Here is a 24,545-nt window from a genome sequence, read left to right as displayed (position 1 = left end):
TTTAAAACTTGAAGCAGTTATTTGCCATTAAAAGCTGACTGCACAGCAAGTACCATAACTCTACATTGCTTTTTGCAAGAATTATGACCCCTTTTGGACTTAGAAATTCATTGGTAGGACAATATTTCTATTATTCAGAGACTTAAAAATCAGATGAGCATTTGTACCCGCAAGGTGGTGCTCTTTTATTTTTCAAAAATAGAAATGAAAAAATAAAATAAAATTAAAAAAAAATAAATGAATAAAAAAGTGTTTTTAATTTTTCAAACCTTCCATGAATATTTATCAACATCATCACTGTCTTTGAAGTTTTAACCACCCCCCACCCACGCACCCCCCAGTCCAAATGTAATAAAATGAATGAAATTACTTGCTTCCTAAGTAGCATCCTTAACTTTTTGCCGCATATAATTTTTTTGCCATTTCTCATCACAAACACATTTGGCAGGGGGATACCAATTCATCAAATTTGCTTGTTCCATTAACAGTTCTTGTTATCTATCATTTATTACCTTTTCTGCATTTCAGGACCTGAAGAACTGAAAAAATCACCCATAAAGAAGACAGGGTGAGTCACTTTCTCATTAACAACTAGCTACTTGTTAAATATTGAGATAAAAGTAACTGTGAAAATACATTTTTATATGCCCGAAGGGACGTATTATGTTATGGTCTCACTGTCCGTCCGTCCGTTAGCAATTTTGTGTCCGCTCTGTAACTCTTGAACCCCTTGAAGGATTTCAAAGAAACTTGACACATATTTTCACTACACTGAGATGACGTGCAGAGCACATGTTTTGGATGTCTCATTTCAAGGTCAAAGTCACACTTAGGGGTCAAAGGTCATATGAGTGTGTTTCGACTGTCCGCTCTGTAACTCTTGAACTGCTTGAAGGATTTCAAAGAAACTTGGCACAAATGTTCACCACACTGAGGCGATCTGCAGAGCGCATGTTTTGGATGACTCGCTTCAAGGTCAAGGTCACACTTAGGGGTCAAAGGTCATATATGACTTTGCTTTGTGTATATTGCTATGCTATGTTCTCTTACAATAATTTTTTTAGCTCACCTGTCACAAAGTGACAAGGTGAGCTTTTGTGATCGTGCGGTGTCCGTCGTCCGTCCGTCCTTCCGTGCGTCAGTCCGTAAACTTTTGCTTGTGACCACTCTAGAGGTCACATTTTTCATGGGATCTTTATGAAAGTTGGTCAGAATGTTCACCTTGATGATATCTAGGTCAAGTTCGAAACTGGGTCACGTGCCATCAAAAACTAGGTCAGTAGGTCTAAAAATAGATAAACCTTGTGACCTCTCTAGAGGCCATATATTTCACACGATCTTCATGAAAATTGGTCAGAATGTTCACCTTGATGATATCTAGATCAAGTTCGAAAGTTGGTCACGTGCCATCAAAAACTAGGTAAGTAGGTCTAAAAATAGAAAAACCTTGTGACCTCTCTAGAGGCCATATATTTCATGAGATCTTCATGAAAATTGGTCAGAATGTTCACCTTGATGATATCTAGGTCAAGTTCGAAAGTTGGTCACGTGCCGTCAAAAACTAGGTCAGTAGATCAAATAATAGAAAAACCTTGTGACCTCTCTAGAGGCCATATTTTTCATGGGATCTGTATGAAAGTTGGTCTGAATGTTCATCTTGATGATATCTAGGTTCCGAAAGAGGGTCATATGCGGTCAAAAACTAGGTCAGTAGGTCTAAAAATTGAAAAACCTTGTGACCTCTCTAGAGGCCATACTTGTGAATGGATCTCCATAAAAATTGGTCAGAATGTTCATCTTGATGATATCTAGGTCAGGTTCGAAAGTGGGTCACGTGCCGTCAAAAAGTAGGTCAGTAGGTCAGATAATGAAAAAATGTGACCTCTCTAGAGGCCATATTTTTCATGGGATCTGTATGAAAGTTGGTCTGAATGTTTATCTTGATGATATATAGGTCAAGTTTGAAACTGGGTCAACTGCGATCAAAAACTAGGTCAGTAGGTCTTGAAATAGAAAAACCTTGTGACCTCTCTAGAGACCATACCCTTGAATGGATCTTCATGAAAATTGGTCAGAATGTTCACCTTGATGATATCTAGGTCAAGTTTGAAACTGGGTCACGTGCCTTAAAAAACTAGGTCAGTAGGTCAAATAATAAAAAAACCTTGTGACCTCTCTAGAGGCCATACTTTTCATGGGATCTGTATGAATTTTGGTCTGAATGTTCATCTTGATGATATCTAGGTCAGGTTTGAAACTGGGTCAACTGCGGCCAAAAACTAGGTCAGTAGGTCTAAAATTAGAAAAATCTTTTGACCTCTCTAGAGGCCATATTTTTCAATGGATCTTCATGAAAATTGATCTGAATGTTCACCTTGATGATATCTAGGTCTGTTTCAAAACTGGGTCACATGCGGTCAAAAACTAGGCCAGTAGGTATAAAAATAGAAAAACCTTGTGACCTCTCTAGAGGCCATATTTTTCATGAGATCTTCATGAAAGTTAGTGAGAATGTTTGCCTTGATATCTAGGTAAAGTTCAAAACAGGGTCACGTACCTTTGAAAACTAGGTCAGTAGGTCAAATAATAAAAAAAACCTTGTGACCTCTCTAGAGACCATATTTTTCAATGGATCTGCATGAAAATTGGTCAGAGTTTTTATCTTGATATCTAGGTCAAGTTCAAAACTAGGTCACATGAGCTCAAAAACTAGGTCACTATGTCAAATAATAGAAAAAACGACGTCATACTTAAAACTGGGTCATGTGGGAAGAGGTGAGCGATTCAGGACCATGATGGTCCTCTTGTTTTAATTACTTCCCTTTTTTGTTACTCCAGCATTGATGACTAGAGCACCTGTGCTTGCTCGAGCAATTCATGTGATCCCATCAGATTGCTTTCTTTTTTCTATCTGAAATTACCATGGCATGGTCGAGCATCAATAACTCATTTGTCCTTGTGTATGAATTTACTCTTTGTTGCTTCTGGCGAACTCGAGCAGAGGTGTCAACATTTTTCATACCTTCAGCGGTCAGAATGTATCAGTTAATTTAAAATTTTCACATGCCGTGAGAATTGCATGGTCTATTCCCCATCTATCTTAAATGTTTGTTTGTTGGCATATTTGATCTGATAATGAGATCAATTATTGATGAAAGGTAAAATCTTTAAGCGTGTGCTGACGAAAAGATAGTTTTCATTCATGAAGGATTCCAAAAATTCTTGACGTAAGAACTATTTGATGTGCTAAAATGAATATGCTTTGTTTTTATTAGCATTTTTGTATTGTTTTGCATGTCCTATATGTTTTATGATACGCTTTCATGAATGAATAAATGAAATCTAATTTCTGTAATTGTGCACTTGTTGATAAATAAAAAATAAGTCTTAGTTGTTTCTTCACATTATACAATTTACAAATGACATATTGAAATGTCTATCATAGATAATGTATGTAATATGCTTTTTGAAATTGTCACGAGTGTGTTATTATTACGCATCACCGTTTCCTTTGCAAATGGTACCAATGACAATTTGTAAACAAACTTCAAGTTTCTTTGTATGTTGGTCAATGTTTGGGTCAGTCGAAACCATGGATAACTCAAGCATTTTGCTCATCCCCTTGCAACCTAGAGCAGTGTTTCACTGTACATTAAGTATAAAATAAAAAATGAAAAAATAAGCATGTTCAGTGTACTCTTGACAGTGGTGACCATGTTATGAAATTGAAGATTTTTAGCTGTATGTAGAAAAGCTTTCACTTTTTCTTTAGAACAAAAAAAACCCCTGTAGAGCAGTAATAATATAGATTGAGTAGTCCCAACTTTTTGAAAACAATACTTCTTAGATTTTTTATACAAAAGTTTAATGTAGCTTAATATATAAAAAGAATTTTAAATATGTTGTGAAGACCTTCAGAGTTTGATTATTTGCTGACAGTAGACATCTAATGTGGATGTGTGTATTGTTTAATAGGAAAGTGAAGGAGCCTGGCAATGTTTCTAAGCTTGAAGGGATACCCCAGAGTTACATCGCTGATATCAACTTTACAGAGGCAGTCAAAGAGGTATGTATCTCTACATTAACCAACCAAGGGAGATAATAGTTGTAATGTTGAAAGGACAAATAACTCCATTAGTAATTTCTTTTGTCCTGAGGATGTCAGTAAATGAAGCCTGGGAGCTGAGTCAGGGCAGGGTATTTATTAACCGTTACCCTGCTAAATTTCTATAATGAACGTGTCCGTCTTCCAGACTTGACAGTACCAATAACTGTTAAAAGGGGTGTTCACCAAAAATATACTGGCTGAATAGCATAAAGTGCAGATCATGATCAGATTGCATGGATGTGCAGGCTGATCATAATCTACACTGGCCGCAAAGGCAGAATCAGTCGTGTCCAGCATGGTATGGGTTAAGATTCACAAGCCATTTTTTAGATTGATCATTGCCAAGCCTAGTTGTGAAATATCAATGGCATTTCTGGTTTAAAGATTCTCATTGGTGTTACTACCCATGATTTTAAAATTTTGTGATGTTTTGGCCACTTCTGTAACAGTTATATTATTAGGCTGATTTCCTCCAAACTTCACAGGAGTGATCATTGCCAAACCTCATTATAAGCTCACCTGAGCATGAAGTGCTCCAGGGTGAGCTGTTGTGGTTAGTGATTGTCTGTCTTCCATAGTCCGTCATCTGTCAACATTTTCCTTTAAATAACATCTACACCACCAGCTGAGGCCAATTTTGATAAAACTTCACAGAGATGTTCCTTGGATGGTCTTCTTTATAGAGACCCTTTCCAGACAGGATCTCTGTCTTGCATGTCAATTCTTCAGTACCTGTGTACAGACAAGTAATTGCCATATAAAATGTTCATTCAATAACATATATTGCTAATTGAATATCAGTTCTATTCACAGAAAAACCTATGTACATGTAGTTGTTTGTCCTGTCCTAGTGATTTTTGACTTAGGGTCAAATGGGCAAACTTTTCCACATATACTTGTATATTATAAGATTATTAGATTAAATGTACTTCAAACAAACTGTTAAATTATAAATATCTATGAGAGACTAATTTTCATGGATTTCATAGGTTGTCAATGCAGGAAGTAAAACCCAACAAAAATATCAAAATTCCATTCTTCTTATGCCCCAGAAGGGAGGCATATAGTTTTTGAACCATCTGTCTGTCGGTCTGTCTGCAATTTTCGTGTCCGGTCCATATCTTTGTCATCGATGGATGGATTTTCAAATAACTTGGCATGAATGTGTACCACAGTAAGACGACGTGTCGCGCGCAAGACCCAGGTCCGTAGCTCAAAGGTCAAGGTCACACTTAGACATTAAAGGATAGTGCATTGATGGGCGTGTCCGGTCCATATCTTTGTCATCGATGGATGGATTTTCAAATAACTTGGCATGAATGTGTACCACAGTAAGACGACGTGTCGCGCGCAAGACTCAGGTCCGTATCTCAAAGGTCAAGGTCACACTTAGACATTAAAGGATAGTGCATTGATGGGCGTGTCCGGTCCATATCTTTGTCATCGATGGATGGATTTTCAAATGACTTGGCATAAATGTGTACCAAAGTAAGACGATGTGTCACGTGCAAGACCCAGGTCCGTAGCTCAAAGGTCAAGGTCTCACTTAGACGTTAAAGGATAGTGCATTGATGGGCGTGTCCAGCCCATATCTTTGTCATCGATGGATTGATTTTCAAATAACTTGGCATGAATGTGTACCACAGTAAGACGACGTGTCATGCGCAAGACCCAGGTTCGTAGCTCAGAGGTCAAGGTCACACTTAGACATTAAAGGATAGTGCATTGATGGGCGTGTCCGGTCCATATCTTTGTCATCGATGGATGGATTTTCAAATAACTTGGCATGAATGTGTACCACAGTAAGACGATGTGTCACACGCAAGACCCAGGTCCGTAGCTCAAAGGTCAAGGTCACACTTAGACGTTAAAGGTCATTTTTCATGATAGTGCATTGATGGGCATGTCCGGTCCATATCTTTGTCATTCATGCATGGATTTTAAAATAACTATGCATGAATGTGTGACACAGTAAGACGACGTGTCGCGTGCAAGACCCAGCTCCGTAGGTCAAAGGTCCTAAACTCTAACATCGGCCATAACTATTCGTTCAAAGTGCCATCGGGGGCATGTGTCATCCTATGGAGACAGCTCTTGTTATATTCAGAAGTTGAAATTCATTAATTCAAAATTCATAAGTTTTTGTTAAAGGTGCTAGTTCTGCATGTGCATTCTCAAAATGTTTTCTACACTGCAGATAGCAGACATGAAGATGCACTGAGATAGTTCAGCCATTAAAAAAAGGGTTGTGTTCTTGATATTTTGCTTGACTTGTATGAAAAGTAAATAAATTGAACTATTATAAAGACACCTTCTGAAAAACCTGATCCTGCTCCAGTTGTGTGTATATTTTTCCCCACCCAATTTTGAAGACCGAAGAAGCATATTGTGTTTGAACTGTGTCATCTGTCACATTAATTTATGTAATCATCTACTGCCTCTAGAATCTGTGACACCTGTCCAGAGCATATTATGGTCCTAGTTCAAAGTAGCACACTCTCTGACCTGTGAAATTCAGGTGAGTGGTATAGAGCCTTGTTTTTTTGTTGTTTTTTTTGTGAAAATATTTGGGCTGTTCTATGAGAAAACCTGTATTAGTGACATGATATAATTATTGATTAATTAGTATGTTTAAAATACTGGAAAATCATTGTTTTTCTTATTTTGTTGAAGAAACTAGATATTAATATATTGTAATTCTGTTATCTAAGGCAAATCAAATTCTACCATATTTTTCATATAAATATTATTTTTGTTGTCATGGCAATAGAAATTCCAAAGCACCCATTCATAATGAAAATATATAGGTGTATAGACAAAAGGTCTGTGATGAAACCAACAATATACGGTTAAGTTATTTTTCAGTAAAATCACTTTGAACTGTTACTAAATATTCAAAAGTTTGATGTTTAGTAAGTGATGCGCATAATTTGTTTCATTAATGACTTGAAATATACACACCATGCACAACGACGTCATACTGCTTTCATGACGTTCTAAACGTCATGTCTCAAAATGCCTTCGGTGACTTACTTAAACGTGTTGTATCTCTTGAAAGAGTGAAGATAATCACTTCAAATTTTAGATTTGAAAGGTAAAAGAATGTTCTTTATGAATATTTTGTTATCTCAATTTTGAAATTTTTGTCACTGCCCCAAATGTATGTAAATAGAGTGATGGTACAAATGAAATTTAATACACAGTGGCAGTGTATACCACATTTACAAGTCTTGATTTTGTTACATTTATATACATTTGTTCAGAGGATTACCACCTGGCCAGTTGTTAATACTAAAAAGAAATTAAAACAAGAAGAATTTACCAGTATGTTCAGTCAAAAGGTTATCAAAATAAAAATGTTTTACCTTCTAAGTTTTGTTGTCATAACTATATTACATATTTAGGAATCAGACATGTTTGTGTGAAAGTTAAGAGTAGTGAGTGCTATCATTTCTATTTTCAGGCACTGGAATCTGGAAAAACAAGTGGTATGGATAATGCCAGAGCATTGCTTGATGGTATTGTAGAGTCATGTATGTACATCATCAGTTTGTATATATAAGGGGAGGTCAAACTTACTAAACTTTTTTGTTTGAAAGGGGAGTCACTCCTGTAAAGCTTCTATTTTTTGTCTGTTTTGCTTGAATGTAGTAAACTTACAAATTGTGAAATAAATGAAAGAACATACAGGAAGGAATTGTAGGTTCTTTAACATTTTAACAGAATTATGCCCCTTTATGGGCTTGTTTAATTCTTCTGACTTTCCTTAGTAACAAGGCTTTTGAATAGTGAAGTGTTGTTGTCCTCTGAGTTATCATGGACCTGTAATTTGTATCATTTTATGATTTATACATGGTAATTGGTGGGAGACATATGATTTTATGAAAAATAACCTCTAGTTTAAGATTATTGAGTTTGGATTACAAAACATGTACATATACCATGTATTTATATAAAAGTGTAAATTTCTTTTGCTGTTCATTTGAATAATAATGGTTTGACTAAAATATGGTCATTATGACTTAGTTTTCTTCATAGCATATTAAAAAAATAGATAAATGTTACTTCAGAATGTCTGCTGCTCTAAAAGAAAGTTGAAAGTGATAGATAGGTACAATCATACAAACTACATGCTTTATGTTATCCTTGTTGAACTTCTCTTACTTGAGGTAACAAAAGTACCCACATGGAAAAACAACAATTTAGCGAAAGCATACAATTTTACAACAGAATTTGATGAAATATGAACGTTGTGTTCAAAACAAATTAATAGAATCTAAAAATGAATATTCAAACGTCAGTCCTGCTCATGTTTGTACAGCTTCTATTTTCAAAAGAAAAAAAGGGGAAAAAAACTCCTAAAAATTTGCTGAAAATTTACCATAATATACCTTTAGTTTCCTGTCCTTACGAAAAAAGGAACAGAAAAAGTGCAATACAAAATATATGTCAATCAATAGGACGTAAGTTGTTTAAATATAAAAGAAGATTTTGGCATTCTTTGCAGAATCTGTATGAGCAAGTGGACAGTTTACTTAATATGGTGAACTAGGCTATTATTTATGTATTGTAGTTCAGGCATTATGATAGAGCAATACTGTAATTAGTAAAATATCAATCACTTGAGGATGCAAAATGCAGAGGTAATGCAGGGTTTTGAGCAATTAAGACTTAATAAAATATATATAAAGTAACTTTAATAAGACATGTTTTGAATTTTCAGTGAAATTGGCAAATGTAGAGAAGCAACTCTATGATGTGTTATTGCTGATGCTGGCAAAAGCTGTGAAGGAATATAACTTGTATCATACTGTTGTCATGGAAACAATCAACACCTTGAATGGTATGTCCATCCTTGCTTTATGATTTCATCACAATTCAAAGGTGCAAATATTAGCCAAACTAAAATTGTCACAAAATTGTTATTGCTCAATCTACACAGTTCTACTTATATCTTCATTTCCATTAGTGTTTGCTGCCCACATTCGTTAGTGCATACCCCAGAATATATTAAATGAACCTGATCTGTTTGATAAATTTGACATTGTTTTATTCAGAATTATTTCAATTTGTATATACCATATTATAGGCCAAATTCTTGGATGACTGTATATTTTAAGCCCATTGTATCTGTTTTTAGCTCACCGCAGCATAAAGTCCATCTGTCAACACTTTTCTTAAAGCAACATTTCCTCAGAAACTGTTCGTGGAAAATTGATAAAAATTTGTCTGGAAGTTTCTTGGTTTCTTCCAAAGTTGTTGAAATGGTTCTGCTTCATTGCACCTAGGGGCCGGCAGAGCTAAAAATGAAAAAAGTAATCTTAACAACATCTAAACTGCTGGTCCAATTTTAAAATAATTTGGCACAAATGGTTGGTATGTAATCTTGTACTTAATTATTCAAAGTATTACGGTTTGTCAAAAAAAATGCTGTCAGGGGGTGTGGTCACTTTATCTGTATGTATATAGTGGAAACTTAAAAAATCTTGTATGAAACTGCTAGCCCAATTTTGAAATAATTTCACTCAGCAGTTTCACACAATAAGATACTTAAAAGTTTCCACAAGTCACAAAGCCCCCTGCAGGCAATATTTTTTGATGAAACAGAATAATTTGTTCAATCTTCCTAAAGGATCACCCAAGAAACATTTGTGTAAAATTATTTTAAAATTGGACCTGCTGTTTCCTACATGAAGATTTTTAAAGTTTCTAATATATACATATAGGGAAAAAGTGCCCACTTCTCTGGTGGCCGTGTTTAATTTGAACAATCTTGGTAGAGGGTCTTACAAGGACCATATATGTGTAAGGATCCCTTACCAAGATTGTTAAAATTATTCTGAATTGTCAAAAAACATTGCCACCAGAGGGTGAGGTCACTTTTCCTTATATGAATATAGCAGAAACTTAAAAAAATTTCTTGTATTAAACTACTGACCCAATTTTGAAATAATTTCACACATATGGTCCTTGTGAGACCCTCTTAACAAGATTGTTCAGATTAATTGAACCTCACGTCATATATTATGTATATATTGGAAACTTTTAAATCTTTTGTCAGAAACAGCAGACCCAATTTTAAAATAAATTTTACACAAATGGTTCATGGGCGACTCTTTATGAAGATTGTACGAATTATTCTGTTTCATAACAAAACATTGCCGCCAGGGCCTGAGGCCACTTTAACCTATATGTAGCAGAAACTTTGAAAATCTTCATTTGTACTGTCATATCAGATCATTCCCCCAACGTCTTACCCAACCTTCCCCCTAACACCACCCTCCCCCTTCCCAACACACACATTCACATTACCTGCCTGTATTTTTAGCTCACCTGTTACGTAGTGACAGGGTGAGCTTTTGTGATCACCTGTCGTCCGTCCACAATTTCCTTTTGAACACGATAGAGACCACATTTTGTATTTGATTTTAATCAAACTTGCACTTAACTTGTATGGGCATAATATCTCGGTTCCTTTCGAAAACTGGCCAGATCCCATCATGGGTTCCAGAGTTATGGCCCCTTAAAGGGCCAAAATTTGCTATTTTTGGCTTGTGAACACGATAGAGACAACATTTTGCAATCAACTTTAATAAAACTTGCATGCAAATTGTATTGGCATAATATCTCGGTTCCTTTCGAAAACTGGCCTGATCTCATCATGGGTTCCAGAGTTATGGCCCCTTGCAGGGCCAAAATTTGCTAGTTTTTGCTTGTGAACATGATAGAGACAACATTATGCAATGAACTTTAACCAATGAGTATTGGCCCCTTAAAGGTCCAAAATTTGCTATGTTGGCTTTTGCAGCCATATAGAGACTTCATTTATGGTTTGATTTCTTGCAAAATATCTTCAACAACAATAATTTTTGGATTCAGTGATGAATCTGTCAGATCCAGTCATAGGTTCTGGAGGTTATAATGCAGTAATTCTGTCAAAAATGTGCTTCCGTGGTGTAGTTGAAAGAAGTCCCTAATAAATAGATCCTAATTTTTCCATTTTTGGCGCATTTGCGTGTAAATCAGGCGCCAAATGGGCATTATTTCACTCGTGGAATGAGTTTTGCATAAAATAGGACACTTTTCATGCTTATATTCGCATGTTTTCGAGTTGTTTACTTGAAAACGAAAGTAGGGTGTTTATTCTGCGGACCGGTCTCTGAAATGCGGCAATATGAGGATGCCTGACTTCTGTTGACTTGCATTTCACTGCAAACTATTCAACACCCCTTTTTCATTTAGTTTTCTTGAAGCAAATGTATGGATATCTTGTGGAAAATAGGTCTACGACGGAGTGAAAATCTAGAAACTGTAACAAAATTGTTCTGAAGTAGCTGAATTTTATATGAAACAAAGAACAATTCCTTTTATTGGTACATGTATATAGCCTATAAGTGGCAAACCAGTTAGCTTTCTCAAAGTGCCAGTAGACAGAGCGGAAGTTCATGATTCTATTTCTAATCATATATAACGACATTTGGGCACAAAACAGAGACTTATTTTTGGATTTTTTCTATTTTTGACCAAATTTTCGCACATGGTGTGAAAATTTCACGAAATCTGGTGCAAATCAAATCCCGTATTTTTTTAGCTCACCAGAACCAAAGGCCAAACCGTCCGGCGTCCGTAAACTTTTACTTTAAACGACATCTCCTCATAAACCGCTAGGCCAATTTCATCCAAACTTCACAGTTTGTTCCTTGGGTGAAGCTCTACAAAAATTGTTCTAAGAATTGAATTCTATGCTGACGAAACTTTATGGGTAATTGAACAGGAATATGGAAAATTGTTTCCAATCCATAACTTGGGAATCATTTGACCCAGAATGTTGAAACTTCATGGGATGATTGGACATGCTGAATAGATGATCCCTATTGCATTTCAGTCACTAAGCCAACCATCAGTGTCTCTTTGATTTTCACTTCTGTCCCTTATTGACTTTTTTGCGTGTTACTACTGTGCTTTTGGTGAGACATGCACCTTTCTGCAAAAGCATCTTGTAGTTATTCTGTAGCTACTGGGGAGGTTCAGAAAGTTCTGTTACAAAGGTTGTAACTTTCCAAACTGTCCATCTGAGTTTTGTATACAGTCATGAAATTTTGCAAACTGAAAATACTGTCGACTTAGGGAGAAAAACGTTGGTTGACAATATCCTCTTCATATTGGCAGTATTTTCATTCTCACTGACAGTTCAATACAATATGCAATATCAAATAGTAAAAAAAGTTCTGACACCAGTAGTGGATCTACACCTCCCCTCTCCCTACCTATATAGTCCTTGCTCAAACAGAATTAATGCACAAAATGAATATTTTATTGAAAAGCCAGATAAAGTGATTCCTGTTGTTGAATACTTACAGACATACTTTATTCTGTTTCTTTAGGCTTGTATTGCAGAAAGGATGAACTTTGTATTATATCTTTTTAAAACTTGTTGTATTGTAAAAATGATATAAGCTGAAATATGAAAGTATAAGATATTTTTTAAAATGAATGTGTTTAATTTACTCAGCAGACTACATTCTATATATAGTTCTCACTTATATGTAAGATGTATAGCATATATGGTACAACTTGTATAAAGTAGAAGGCATTGTTTGTAAGTATATTATCTTGATTGAAATAAATTTCTTGTCTTGTATCCTTCTCCACAGTAACATATTACTCTGTTCTGTTTTCAATATTTTAGGTGAACTGGAGATAAAAGAATGTCTAGGCAAGGCCCTGAAGAGACAGCAGGAGCTGTGTGTGCGAGTCCCAACTCCACGTCAACCCCAGCACTTAGATTTTTCCAGAGTCATGGCCCATATTTACAATATGGCACTTGATTGGAATGAAAGGTAATGACTTCTGACCAACTTTCTATATACCATTGCGACATCTGTGACCGAGTGGTTAAGGCCGCTGACTTAAAATTAATTGCCCCTCATCGATGTTTGTTCGAGCCTCACTCAGGGCGTTGAATTCTTCATGTGAGGAAGCCATCCGGCTGGCTTACGGATGGTTGGTGATTCTACCTGGGTGCCTACTCGTGATGGAATAATGCACGGAGGGGCACCTTGGGTCTTCCATCACCATCAAAGCTGGAGCTGCCATATGACCTATAATTGTGTCGATGCGACGTTAAACCCAACAAAATAAATGAATAAAAAAATCTATATACCGTTGTCATTCCAGCTCTAGGGGCAGTTTTAACTGAATTCAAAGACAAGTTTCATGCAACTTTTGTTTTTAGCTCGACTGTTCGAAGAATAAGTAGAGCTATCCTACTCACCACGGCGTCGGCGTCACACCCTGGTTAAGTTTTTCGTACCAGTCCACATTTTGACAAAGTCTTTTGAGATAAAGCTTTGAAACTTTCAACACTTGTTTACCATCACCATGTCCAGTTATAGGCAAGAGTACATAACTCTGTCAAGCATTTTGACTGAATTATGGCCCCTTTTGACTTAGAAATCTTGGCTAAGTTTTTCGTACCAGTCTACATTTTAGCAGTCTTTTGAGATAAAGCTTTGAAACTTTCAACTCTTGTTTACCATTACCATGTTCAGTGGTAGGCAAGAGTACATAACTCCATCAAGCATTTTGGTTGAATTATTGCCCCTTTTTGATTAGAAATCTTGTTTAAGTTTTTCGTACCAGTCTACATTTTGACAAAGTCTTTTGGGATAAAGCTTTGAAACTTTCAACACATGTTTACCATTACCATGTCCAGTTGTAGGCAAGAGTACATAACTCCATCAAGCATTTTGGCTGAATTATTGCCCCTTCTGACTTAGAAATCTTGGTTAAGTTTTTCGTACCAGTTTATATTTTGTGTAAAGTGTGTGACATATGGCTTTGAAACTTTTATATCTTGTTCAGTATTATAGTCTCTATCAGTAGGCAAGAGTACATAACTCTGTCATCTTTTTTGGCTGAATTATGGCCCTTTTTGAACTTGGAAATTGGTTCTGTTTTCGTATATGTCCATGTTTTGTCAAGACTATTTGACATATGGCTTTTAAACTTTAAACACTTGTTTATCATTATGATTTCCATCTGTAGGCAAGAGTACATAACTCTGACAACTATTTTGGCTGAATTATGGCCCTTTTTGGACATTGAAATTTTTGTCAAAACTATCTGAACTGTGGCTTTGAAACTTATAACACTAGTATATCAACATGATTTCCATTTGTAGGCAAGTGTACATAACTCTGTCAACTATTTGGACTGAATTATGACCCTTTTTGGACTTGGAAATTAGTTAAACTTTTCATACAAGTCGATATTTTGCCTAACATATAACTTAATAACATATTTGCCATCATGGTCACACATTGCAACTTAGTGCAAGACTAATCGAAATCCACAAATACAGGAACATTTTTTGTTTAATCCATTTTTTTCTTTTGTCTGAAAATCTATGGAAATATTTTGACCCCATTCTTCAATCAATTCTTCGAATAGTCGAGCGCGCTGTCATCCAACAGCTCTTGTTTATATTTTCTGGTCGTTTGGGATCATGAAGTTAATATATTAGTATCATTCAGTGCTAGTGTGAGTGTGGAAGATGTTGCACATTACAATATCTCTCATGAGCAGACTCTGAGTTTGCTATGTTATTACTAGATTGTGCTCTAATAATTGCTGCAAAAGTATTCCCAATCTTCTGAAAGATTTTAGTAGAATTCATCAGTTTTAAGATACAATGTATTTCTGAACCAGTCAGACTTCAGGTTTTGTGCAGTCTTAAAAATTCCTGAAATTTCATGCCTGTTCTCAGAAAGTCCTGGAAAAAGTCGCAATGTCTTGAAATTACTTGATTTTATTTTATTACTATTTTTAAAAAATTTATTCCTTTGATGTACTTTAAAAGTCCTTGAAAATGCTTGAAAACTACTTGAATTCTATGAGGTTTGTAATGTTTTTAAACTCTTGAAGAAACAGAGAAAGAATGAGAACAACTTTTAAATCTGGTGACCATAAAATTAATGTATCACGGAGAAATGTGTTATTGTAATAACATGATATTGCTTTTACTGATGGGAGGGGTGTTGTCTCCGATGATTTTTCACTTTAAGGGTTTGTCCACCTTGAAAAAAACATGGGAAGGGGTTTTGTTCTACTTTAATAAAAAACTGCAGAAGGGTTTTTAGCTCATCTGATTTTTTGAAAAAAAATGATGAGTTATTGTCATCACTTGAGCGGTTGTCGGCGTCGGCGTCGGCGTCGGTGTCGGCGTCGGCGTCGGCGTTGCCTGGTTAAGTTTTATGTTTAGGTCAGCTTTTCTCCTAAACTATCAAAGCTATTGCTTTGAAACTTGGAATACTTGTTCACCATCATAAGCTGACCCTGTATAGCAAGAAACATAACTCCATCTTGATTTTTGCAAGATTTATGGCCCCTTTTGTACTTAGAAAATATCAAATTTCTTGGTTAAGTTTTATGTTTAGGTCAACTTTTCTCCTAAACTATCAAAGCTATTGCTTTGAAACTTGGAATACTTGTTCACCATCATAAGCAGACCCTGTACATCAAGAAACATAACTCCATCTTGCTTTTTGCAAGAATTATTGCCCCTTTTGGACTTAAAAATCAGTTTCTTGGTTAAGTTTTATGTTAGGTCAGCTTTTCTCCTAAACTGTCAAAGCTATTGCTTTAAAACTTGCAACACTTGTTCACCATCATAAGTTGACCCTGTACAGCAAGAGACATAACTCCATCCTGCTTTTTGCAAGATTTATGGCCCTTTTTGGACTTAGAAAATATCAGATTTCTTGGTTAAGTTTTATGTTTAGGTCAACTTTTTCTCTTAAACTATCAATGCTATTGCTTTGAAACTTGCAACACTTGTTCACCATCATAAGCTGACCCTGTACAGCAAGCAACATAACTCCATCCTGCTTTTTGCAATAATTATTGCCCCTTGTGGACTTAGAAAATCATTTTCTTGGTTGAGTATTATGTTTAAGTCAACTTTTCTCATAAACTATCAAAGCTATTGCTTTAAAACTTGCAACAGTTTTTCACCATCATAAGTGGACACTGAACTTCAAGAAACATAACTCTATCCTGCTTTTTGCAAGAATGATGGCCCTTTTTAGACTTAGAAAATCATGGGTAGGACAATATTTCTATTACACAAAAAAAAATCAGATGAGCGTCAGCACCCGCAAGGCGGTGCTCTTGTTGTCCTGCGCTTCTAGTGTTCACCTTGAATTAGTGGCCACCTGCCATAAAGAACAACTTGAATTCTTTTGTGTGTGTAAGTTTATTTATAGTTGCCACCAGTAGCCCATATGAACGACTTCTCCAAAAGATTGTTAGTATTTTGTAGTAGGAGGAAAGCCCAAGATACAGGAGATGCTCCAATGCCAGCAGCTTCCCTGGTTCATTGACATGCCAGATGTTAAGCACCCATACACATGACTCTTATCCTAATCTTCGTAACTTTTTAATCCCCAACCACTCGTGCCACGAGTGGTGGGGGTTATATGAATGGTCTCTGTCCGTCTGTAACATTTTGTTTCTGCTCTGTGACTTCTAAACCCCTTGAAAGATTTTCATGAAACTTTGGTCAGATGATCACCTCACCAAAATGATGTGCAGCAAGTCAGCCATGTGAGGTCAAGGTCACAACTCAAGGTCAAAGGTTTGAGCCTTCCATTTTGTGTTCACTCTGTATCTTCAAAACCCCTTGAAGGATTTTCATGAAACTTTGGTCAAATGATCACCTCATCAAGACAGTGTGCAGAACTTATGAGTCAGCCATGTTGGCTTAAGGTCAAGGTCACAGCTCTAGATCAAAGGTTTGAGCCTTCCATTTTTTGTCTACTCTGTATTTTCTAAACCACTTAAAGGATTTTCAAGAAACTTTGGTCAAATGATCACCTCATCAAGATGATGTACTTATGAGTCATTCATGTCGGCTCAAGGTCAAGGTCACAACTCTATGTCAAAGATTTGAGCCTTCCATTTTGTGTCCCCTCTGTATCTCCTAAAAGGCTTGCAGGATTTTTTAGCTCATCTGATTTTTTGAAAAAAAAAATGATGAGTTATTGTCACCACTTGATTGGCATTGGCGTTGCCTGGTTAAGTTTCATGTTTAGGTCAGCTTCTCTCCTAAACTATCAAAGCTATTGCTTTAAAACTTGCAACACTTGTCTTGTTCACCATCAAAATCTGACTCTGTACAGCAAAAAACGTAACTCAATCCTGCTTTTTGCAAGAATTATGGTCCCTTTTGGACTTAGAAAATCTGATTTCTTGGTTAAGTTTTGTTAAGTCAGCTTCTCTCAAGGTCAGGGTCACAACTCGGGGTCAAAGGTTTGAGCTCTGTATCCTCTAAACCCCTTGAAGGATTTTCATGAAACTTGGAACAAAATGATCTCCTCATCAAGACAATGTGCAGAGTTCATGGGTCAGCCATGTCAGCTCAAGGTCAAGGTCACAGCTCAAGATCAAAGGTTCAAGCCTTTGGTTTTGTGTCCGCTCTGGATCTCCTAAACCCCTTGAAGGATTTTCAATTTCATTGATGTTGTCATACCATATCAAGGCTTATTGATGTGATAACGCAAAATTGAAAAACAGTAGCAAGACATGTGTGACAAAATGAAACAAAACGAAACAGCACATATATTATTCAAGGAATGTATAAGACTAAATACGGAATGAATAAGCCCACTAAAGTAGCTGTACAAAATGCCCAGATTGAAAAAGTACCTGAAAATATCTGTTAAAGTTTACAGTTTTGTCAGTTGAGAATGGTTCATGGTTAGGACTATGCTTTTGTTTAAATGTCGCCATCTGAATCAAACTAAGATAGTAATTATTAGTACCAGTGGTATTTTAATATGATAACAAATTGAAAATTACAACAAAACAATTTGCTTTTACCACAGATACTGTTGTATATATTTACTGACGTATGCTATTCATCAAATGGTGTTGAAAGAAATGCAAACGTTACAGCCAATTCACTAAAAATCACATTGAAAGCTTTGGTTTAGTGCGATATGCTTTGCCTTTATGAAAATACATATTTTATATCTTTTGAGGTACGTATATCACAAATATGGTTTAAGTATCTCATCACGGAATAGCTGGAATCTTAAGATATTTAGTCATTGAACTTTGATAACTGGTGTAACTGAATTATGTTTCGGTTACCATCTTCTGAATTGACCAACATCAGAATTCCTAACAACAAACGGGAGTGCATTGTATATTAAGACACTATAAGTATAGTTACATAGATTTTTGACGATGTAACATGATTAAAAACGGTTTGAAACGTTTATACAGATTAAAGATTTTTATACTTAACTCAGCATGCACATCCCCACCCAACTAGCTTAAGAGATAAAACAAGACCTCAAAGTAGGTCTGAATAGGGCGAGGCGTTAATGTTCTCTGTGATGATTGGCTAAAGACAATACATCTAATCATGTCATTCATTCGCCACCTTTTACTTATGTGGGGAGTTGTTAGTCACTTATGGAGAACAGCCTTAGGCTTGTCAGAAACCCAGGCATGCTAATGCAGTTATCTGACTAATTGTTTCACACACAAAAAAAGGCGTAGAATTCTACTTTTTCATCACAAGTTACATCTTGTATCTTGCAGACTCCAACAGTGTTCTTCCTCTTATCGGTACGGTAGATTGTTTTGACAATACTCCCGCACAGAGGTTGGTTTTTTAAGGCAGAATCAATTTATAGGGGATATAAAAGTAAATTAATTTGCTATATGTTCTATGTAAAATTAACGATCTTCTGAGGGCTGTAATACATAGCCAGATCCACTTTAAAAACAAAATACTTAATGACCTATAAACCACAAAAAACTACAAAAAGGTAAGGGCCTTCTAAGAGAGTTTTTTAGCCGGAAGTATATGGAGAGCTATCCTACTTACGCCGGCATCTTTCCTCGTCCCCACCTTGGTTAAAGTTGTTTCTTTGCACTCAGATGTGCCCAGTTTCACTATCCAGCATTGAAGTAGTAGAGTGTGCTGTCTCCTGTGACAGCTCTTGTTTGTCTGGCTGGTCGACCCTATTGAATATATTCCAAACTGACAGCTAAAATGAGGGTGTGAACACATGAAGAAAAAGATTTGTTTACATTTCTATATAATGCAAAAAAAACTTCATAAACATGCCACCAAAATGTTAAGTTGGGTCTACAATAAAAAAAAACAAGAACAGGGCTCACATCAAACATGACTAGCCCGGAAGTGCTTCTTGATTACCATTTCAGTACTGTTGTTCCTACAGTTTAGAAAGGTTCTTTGAATATAATTGTTATATACACAATTCTTTTGTTGAAAACCTTAGAAAAATACTGTACACTCCTTACAAAACTTGGTACATGTGACCAAAATTTTAGAGTTTAAACCAAGAGCAAAGCTTATAAAATTAAAGAAGTTAGTGCTGGAAATATCAAACAGTTGTTTTCAGTTTATAATTAAATAAAGTCTTATGAAACAAAAAATATTTTTTGTAGACATTTTACCATTGACAAGGGATAAAATTCACTTGATGAGGACATATTTTCCATGTTGTTTAGCAATAGATGGCTTGCGGGCTATCAGGTACATGTGCAGAGATGGTCATTAAATCGATTATCCATGACTTATGATATCGTAACTAACTAACATTACCTAAAGTTACGAGTGCTTTATGAGGACCTTAAGAGGTGTTTGGAGATAGCCGAATAACGCTACCTTAGTCTTACCTTAGGTTTATTGTAAACCGTACCTTAACTTATTATAGGAATAAGTTATTGAGATAGCGGTCCCGAATATTATTTAGCATAGATATATCTTCTAACCTCATAGCATTCAATGTTCAGCTATGTGTCAGATGTTCCAAAATTTTTTTTCATTTTCAGTATATTTGAATTATTTTGACTTAATGTATGTTAATTTACATCATAATAATCTCTAGTGTAAGTACGCATCAACTGTTATTCGTACAAAGCACCTGAAGATTCAAAAGGACACAAAACGCGTCAAATGTAATAGAATCCAATAAATACAAAGGTTTGGATAACAAGTGTACTGTTGTTTGGACAACATAATCTTATATATTTGTAGTTTGAACTAATCATTTTAACTTCTAATTTTAAATAAACAGTGTTTGTTTCTAAGTAATGTTTCCAAATTTTTCATGGAAAAACATTGAGTTTTGTTGCATATATTCATAATTATCATATCTTTATGTGGAACAGACCATCTCAGTAGCTCAATGGTAAAATATCCGCTTTGAATGCATGAGGTGACATGTCATGACACTGAAAGCTCCCTTGCTGGGCACCATAGTTATCACCCCTTAAAAGGCCAAAGAGTGCAATTTTGGCCTTTGCAGCCCTATAGAGACTTCATTTATGGTTTGATTTGATGCAAACTTGCAAAATATCTTTACAACAATAGATCTTGGATTTCGTGATGAATCCGGCAGATCCAGTCATAGGTTCCGGAGTTACCTCCCCTGATTGACCACTGAAAGAGCCAGTATTTGTCAATTTTACCTTGTTAACAAGATAGAAATGACATTTTACATTAGATTTTAACCATATTTACACACAACTGAAGTCACAATAATATCTCAGTTCTTTTTAAAAACCGGCTAGATATCATAATGAGTTCAAGAATTACTGCCCCAGAAAGGCACCAAAATTTTCTATATTGGCCCTTTCAGCCATATAAAGGTTTCATTTATGCTTTAATTTGATAATAACTTGCACAGAATGTTTATCTTGATGATCTCTAGGCCATGTTTGAAACTGGGTTATATGGGGTCAAAAACTAGGTCACCAGCTCAAATCAAAGGAAAAGATTGTTAACACTCTAGAGACCACATTTATGACCCTATCTTCATGAAACTTGTTCAAGCTGTTCATCATGATGATTCCTAGGTCAAGTTAGAAACTTGATCATGAGGGGTCAAAAACTAGGTCACCCTCTCAAAGCAAAGGAAGTCTTGTTAACACTCTACAAACCATATTTATGAACCTATCTTCATGAAACTAGGTAAGAATGATTATCTTGATTAATCCTTTGCCAGTTCGAAACTGGGTCTTGCTGGGTCAAAATCTAGGTCACCACACAAATCAAAGGAACAGCTTATTAACACTGTAGAGGCCACATTTATGACCCTGCCTTTATGAAACTTGGTCAGAATGTTTATCTTGATGATTCCAAGGCCAGGTTGAATAGGTGAGCGATATAAGGTCATCATGACCCTCTTGTTTTGTCAATTTTAACAACTTTAGATTTGTAACTGTATATATGTAAATATTATAGAGGCTCACAGGGAAGACTGGACATGCCCAACTGTGTTGCCTCTCGAAATAAAGTCATTATTAGTCCCCTACTGGTTGAAAACCAGTTTCGGGGACTATAGGAATGCGCTTTTCCGTCATTCTGTCATTCTGTCATTCCGTCCGTCCGCAATTTCGTGTCCGGTCCATAACTCTTTTATCCATGAAGGGATTTTAATATTACTTGGCACAAATGTTTCCCATGATGAGACGACGTGACATGCGCAAAACCCGGACCCCTAGCTTAAAGGTCAAGGTCACAATTGGAGGTCAAAGGTCAACAGGGCTTTTTTCCTGTCCGGTCCATAACTCTCCCATCCATGAAGGGATTTTAATATCACATGGCACAATTGTACCTCATAATAAGATGATGTGTCATGCACAACTTTCAGACCCCTAGCTCAAAGGTCAAGGTCACACTTAGCAGTCAAATGTTAACATGGCATGAACAGGGTCTGTTTCGTGTCCGGTCCATAACTCTTTCATCCATGAAGGGATTTGATTATTACTTGGCAAAAATGTTCCCCATGATGAGGCGATGTGTCATGCGCAAAACCCACACCCCTAGCTCAAAGGTCAAGGTCACAATTTGAGGTCAAAGGTCAACAGGGCTTTTTTCCTGTCCGGTCCATAACTCTCCCATCTATGAAGGGATTTTAATATCAGTTGGCATAATTGAACCTCATAATAAGATGATGTGTCGTGCACAACTTTTAGACCCCTAGCTCAAAGGTCAAGGTCACACTTAGCAGTCAAATGTTAACATGGCATGAACAGGGTCTGTTTCCTGTCCGGTCTATAACTCTGTCATCCATGAAGGGATTTTGATATTACTTGGCACAAATGTTCCCCATTATGAGGCAACATGTCATGTGCAAAACCCGGACCCCTAGCTCAAAGGTCAAGGTAACAATTGGAGGCCAAAGGTCAATAGGGTTTTTTTCCTGTCCTCTCCAGAACTTTGTCATCCATCAAAGGATTACAATATTACTTGGCATAAATGTTCCCCATGATGAGACGACGTGTCATGCGCAACACCCAGAACCCTAGCTTAAAGGTCAAGGTCACACTTTGAGATCAAAGGTCAATAAGATTTTTTTCCTGTCCGGTCTATAACTTTGTCATGCAAAACAGGATTTAAATATCAGTTGGCACAAACATTTCCCTGGATGAGACAACATGTTGTGCGCAAAGCCCCGGCTATAGGTCTAAGGTCAAGGTCATACTTAGAGGTCAAAGGTCAAATTCAAGAATGACTTTGTCTGGAGCATTTCTTCTTTATGCATTGAGGGATTGTAATGTAACTTGGCACAAATGTTCACCACCATGAGATGAATTGTCGCACGCCAGAACCAGGTCCCTAGGTCTAAGGTCAAGGTCATACTTAGAGGTTAAAGGTCAAATTCAAGAATGAGTTTGTCCAGAGCATTTCTTCTTCATGCATGGAGGGATTTTGATGTAACTTGGTAGAAATGTTCACCACTATGAGGCACACTTTTTTTAGAATTATGTCCCTTTGTTGTTACTATAAATAGATTATACTGTAACTTTTTTATTACTGGCCGTAGGGAAAAATTGAGACCACTTTTCTTTGGTACAACATGCACGGTACATCCAAATTTTAGGTGTATTTTGATCTATCTGTACCTGGTAAAGAGTTTCTTGTGGACTTAAATTTTATAGATTTTTTTTTTTTTTTTTTTTTTTTGGTTTATTTCACTTTGTTGTTACTATAAATAACTTTTATGATAATTTTTTGTATAATCGACCAAAAAAAAAAAATCCAAATGAAAACAACTGTACGTTTTTATATACATTATTTTAATCCAAGTGCTTTGTTATATTATATTGTATATATAGTACAATATTGTTTATACATCATTGACAGATATCAGTTCATTATGTTATACTGCAGTAGAGAAAATTAGGTGCCTTCCAGTAGGGGACTTTGTATTGCATGGCAATACTTCATTCACTTGTTATTATTACTATTATTAACTCAGTATTAAAAGTTATACCAGGATGTAAAATAAACCCATGTATCTGTTACTTGATACCTAGTTTTTGTCTCCCACACCACTGTGGTGGGAGACATATTGATTTACTCCTGTCTGTGTGTGTGTCCATCTGTCACCATAGCCCACCTGCTTAGCTCAGGTGTTAGTCGGATTACAGGGTCATGAGTTTGTTCCCGGGCAGGGCATATGTTCTCCATGACAATTTGATAGAAGACATTGCATCTGGAATCATTCGTCCTCCACCTCTGATAATTCATGTGGGGAATTGGCAGTTACTTGCGGAGAACAGGTTAGTACTGGTACAGAATCCAGGAACACTGGTTAGGTTAACTGCCCGCCGTTACATGACTGAAATACTGTTTTACTGAAACACAGTGTTAAACCTAAAACAAACAAACAAACTGTCCATCACAAATCTTGTCCGCGCTATAAGTCGAATAGTTCTCACCGGATCTTCACCAAACTTGAACAAAATATGTTCAAAATAAGTCCTCGGCAGAGTCCGATAACTAGCTAAATCGGCCCAGGCACTTTTTAATTATGGCCCTTTAATTACCAAAATTACTGATGCCAGTGTTACAGGTTTTGGTGCATGGTTGACTCAGATACAATATTGAGAGGAAATGCCAATGTAAATGATAAGGCAGTTGTGGGAGACAAAAGCTGCTCTAGTTTTTCATGCTGTCTTTTGGCCATGTGGGATGTTAGATAAAGCAACATTACCTTTACTTTGAGCATGGTGACAATGCAAGCACTTACTGTTAGATTATTGTAAATAATATGCTTATTAAACATTTAGGTTTAATTTCGAAGAAAATAATTTAATGTGGTATGTTGATCAGTGTGCATTGTTTATTTTACTAATGTATCTGTAAAATTGTACAAAAACTAAGCAAAGGTTCAGGGTATGCTAAGCTCAATGTTTTTGTCCCCCTACCCCCCACCCCATATAGATTTGCTCTTGTCCATGCGTCTGTCCGTCTGAAGTTTGTGACACGCCTAGCTCAAAAGTATTTGATATAAATTAATGAAACCTTGCATGAGTTTTTATCATGATATGAACTTGCGCACCTCCTATTTTTGTGTCTGGCTCTGCCCCCTAATTTTAGAGTTAT

The 24,545-nt window shown here is 36.2% G+C and overlaps 1 protein-coding gene across 1 annotated transcript in view; it reads left to right on the top strand.

The window, feature by feature from the left end:
- LOC123547663 (uncharacterized) overlaps positions 1 to 24,545 on the top strand; it is a 149,077-nt gene that overhangs the window by 102,817 nt on the left and 21,715 nt on the right. Inside the window, exons 10-14 of the mRNA XM_053550737.1 lie at positions 529 to 568; positions 3,976 to 4,066; positions 7,572 to 7,641; positions 8,832 to 8,951; positions 12,798 to 12,948. Of these exons, the coding sequence (XP_053406712.1) occupies positions 529 to 568; positions 3,976 to 4,066; positions 7,572 to 7,641; positions 8,832 to 8,951; positions 12,798 to 12,948 (472 nt within the window). The remainder of the gene's footprint in view (positions 1 to 528; positions 569 to 3,975; positions 4,067 to 7,571; positions 7,642 to 8,831; positions 8,952 to 12,797; positions 12,949 to 24,545) is intronic.

This window comes from Mercenaria mercenaria, chromosome 9, assembly GCF_021730395.1.
Source record: "Mercenaria mercenaria strain notata chromosome 9, MADL_Memer_1, whole genome shotgun sequence".
Lineage (NCBI taxonomy): Eukaryota > Metazoa > Mollusca > Bivalvia > Venerida > Veneridae > Mercenaria > Mercenaria mercenaria.
Note: the sequence above shows the minus strand (reverse complement) of the source record. Positions and strands in the feature narration are given on the sequence as shown.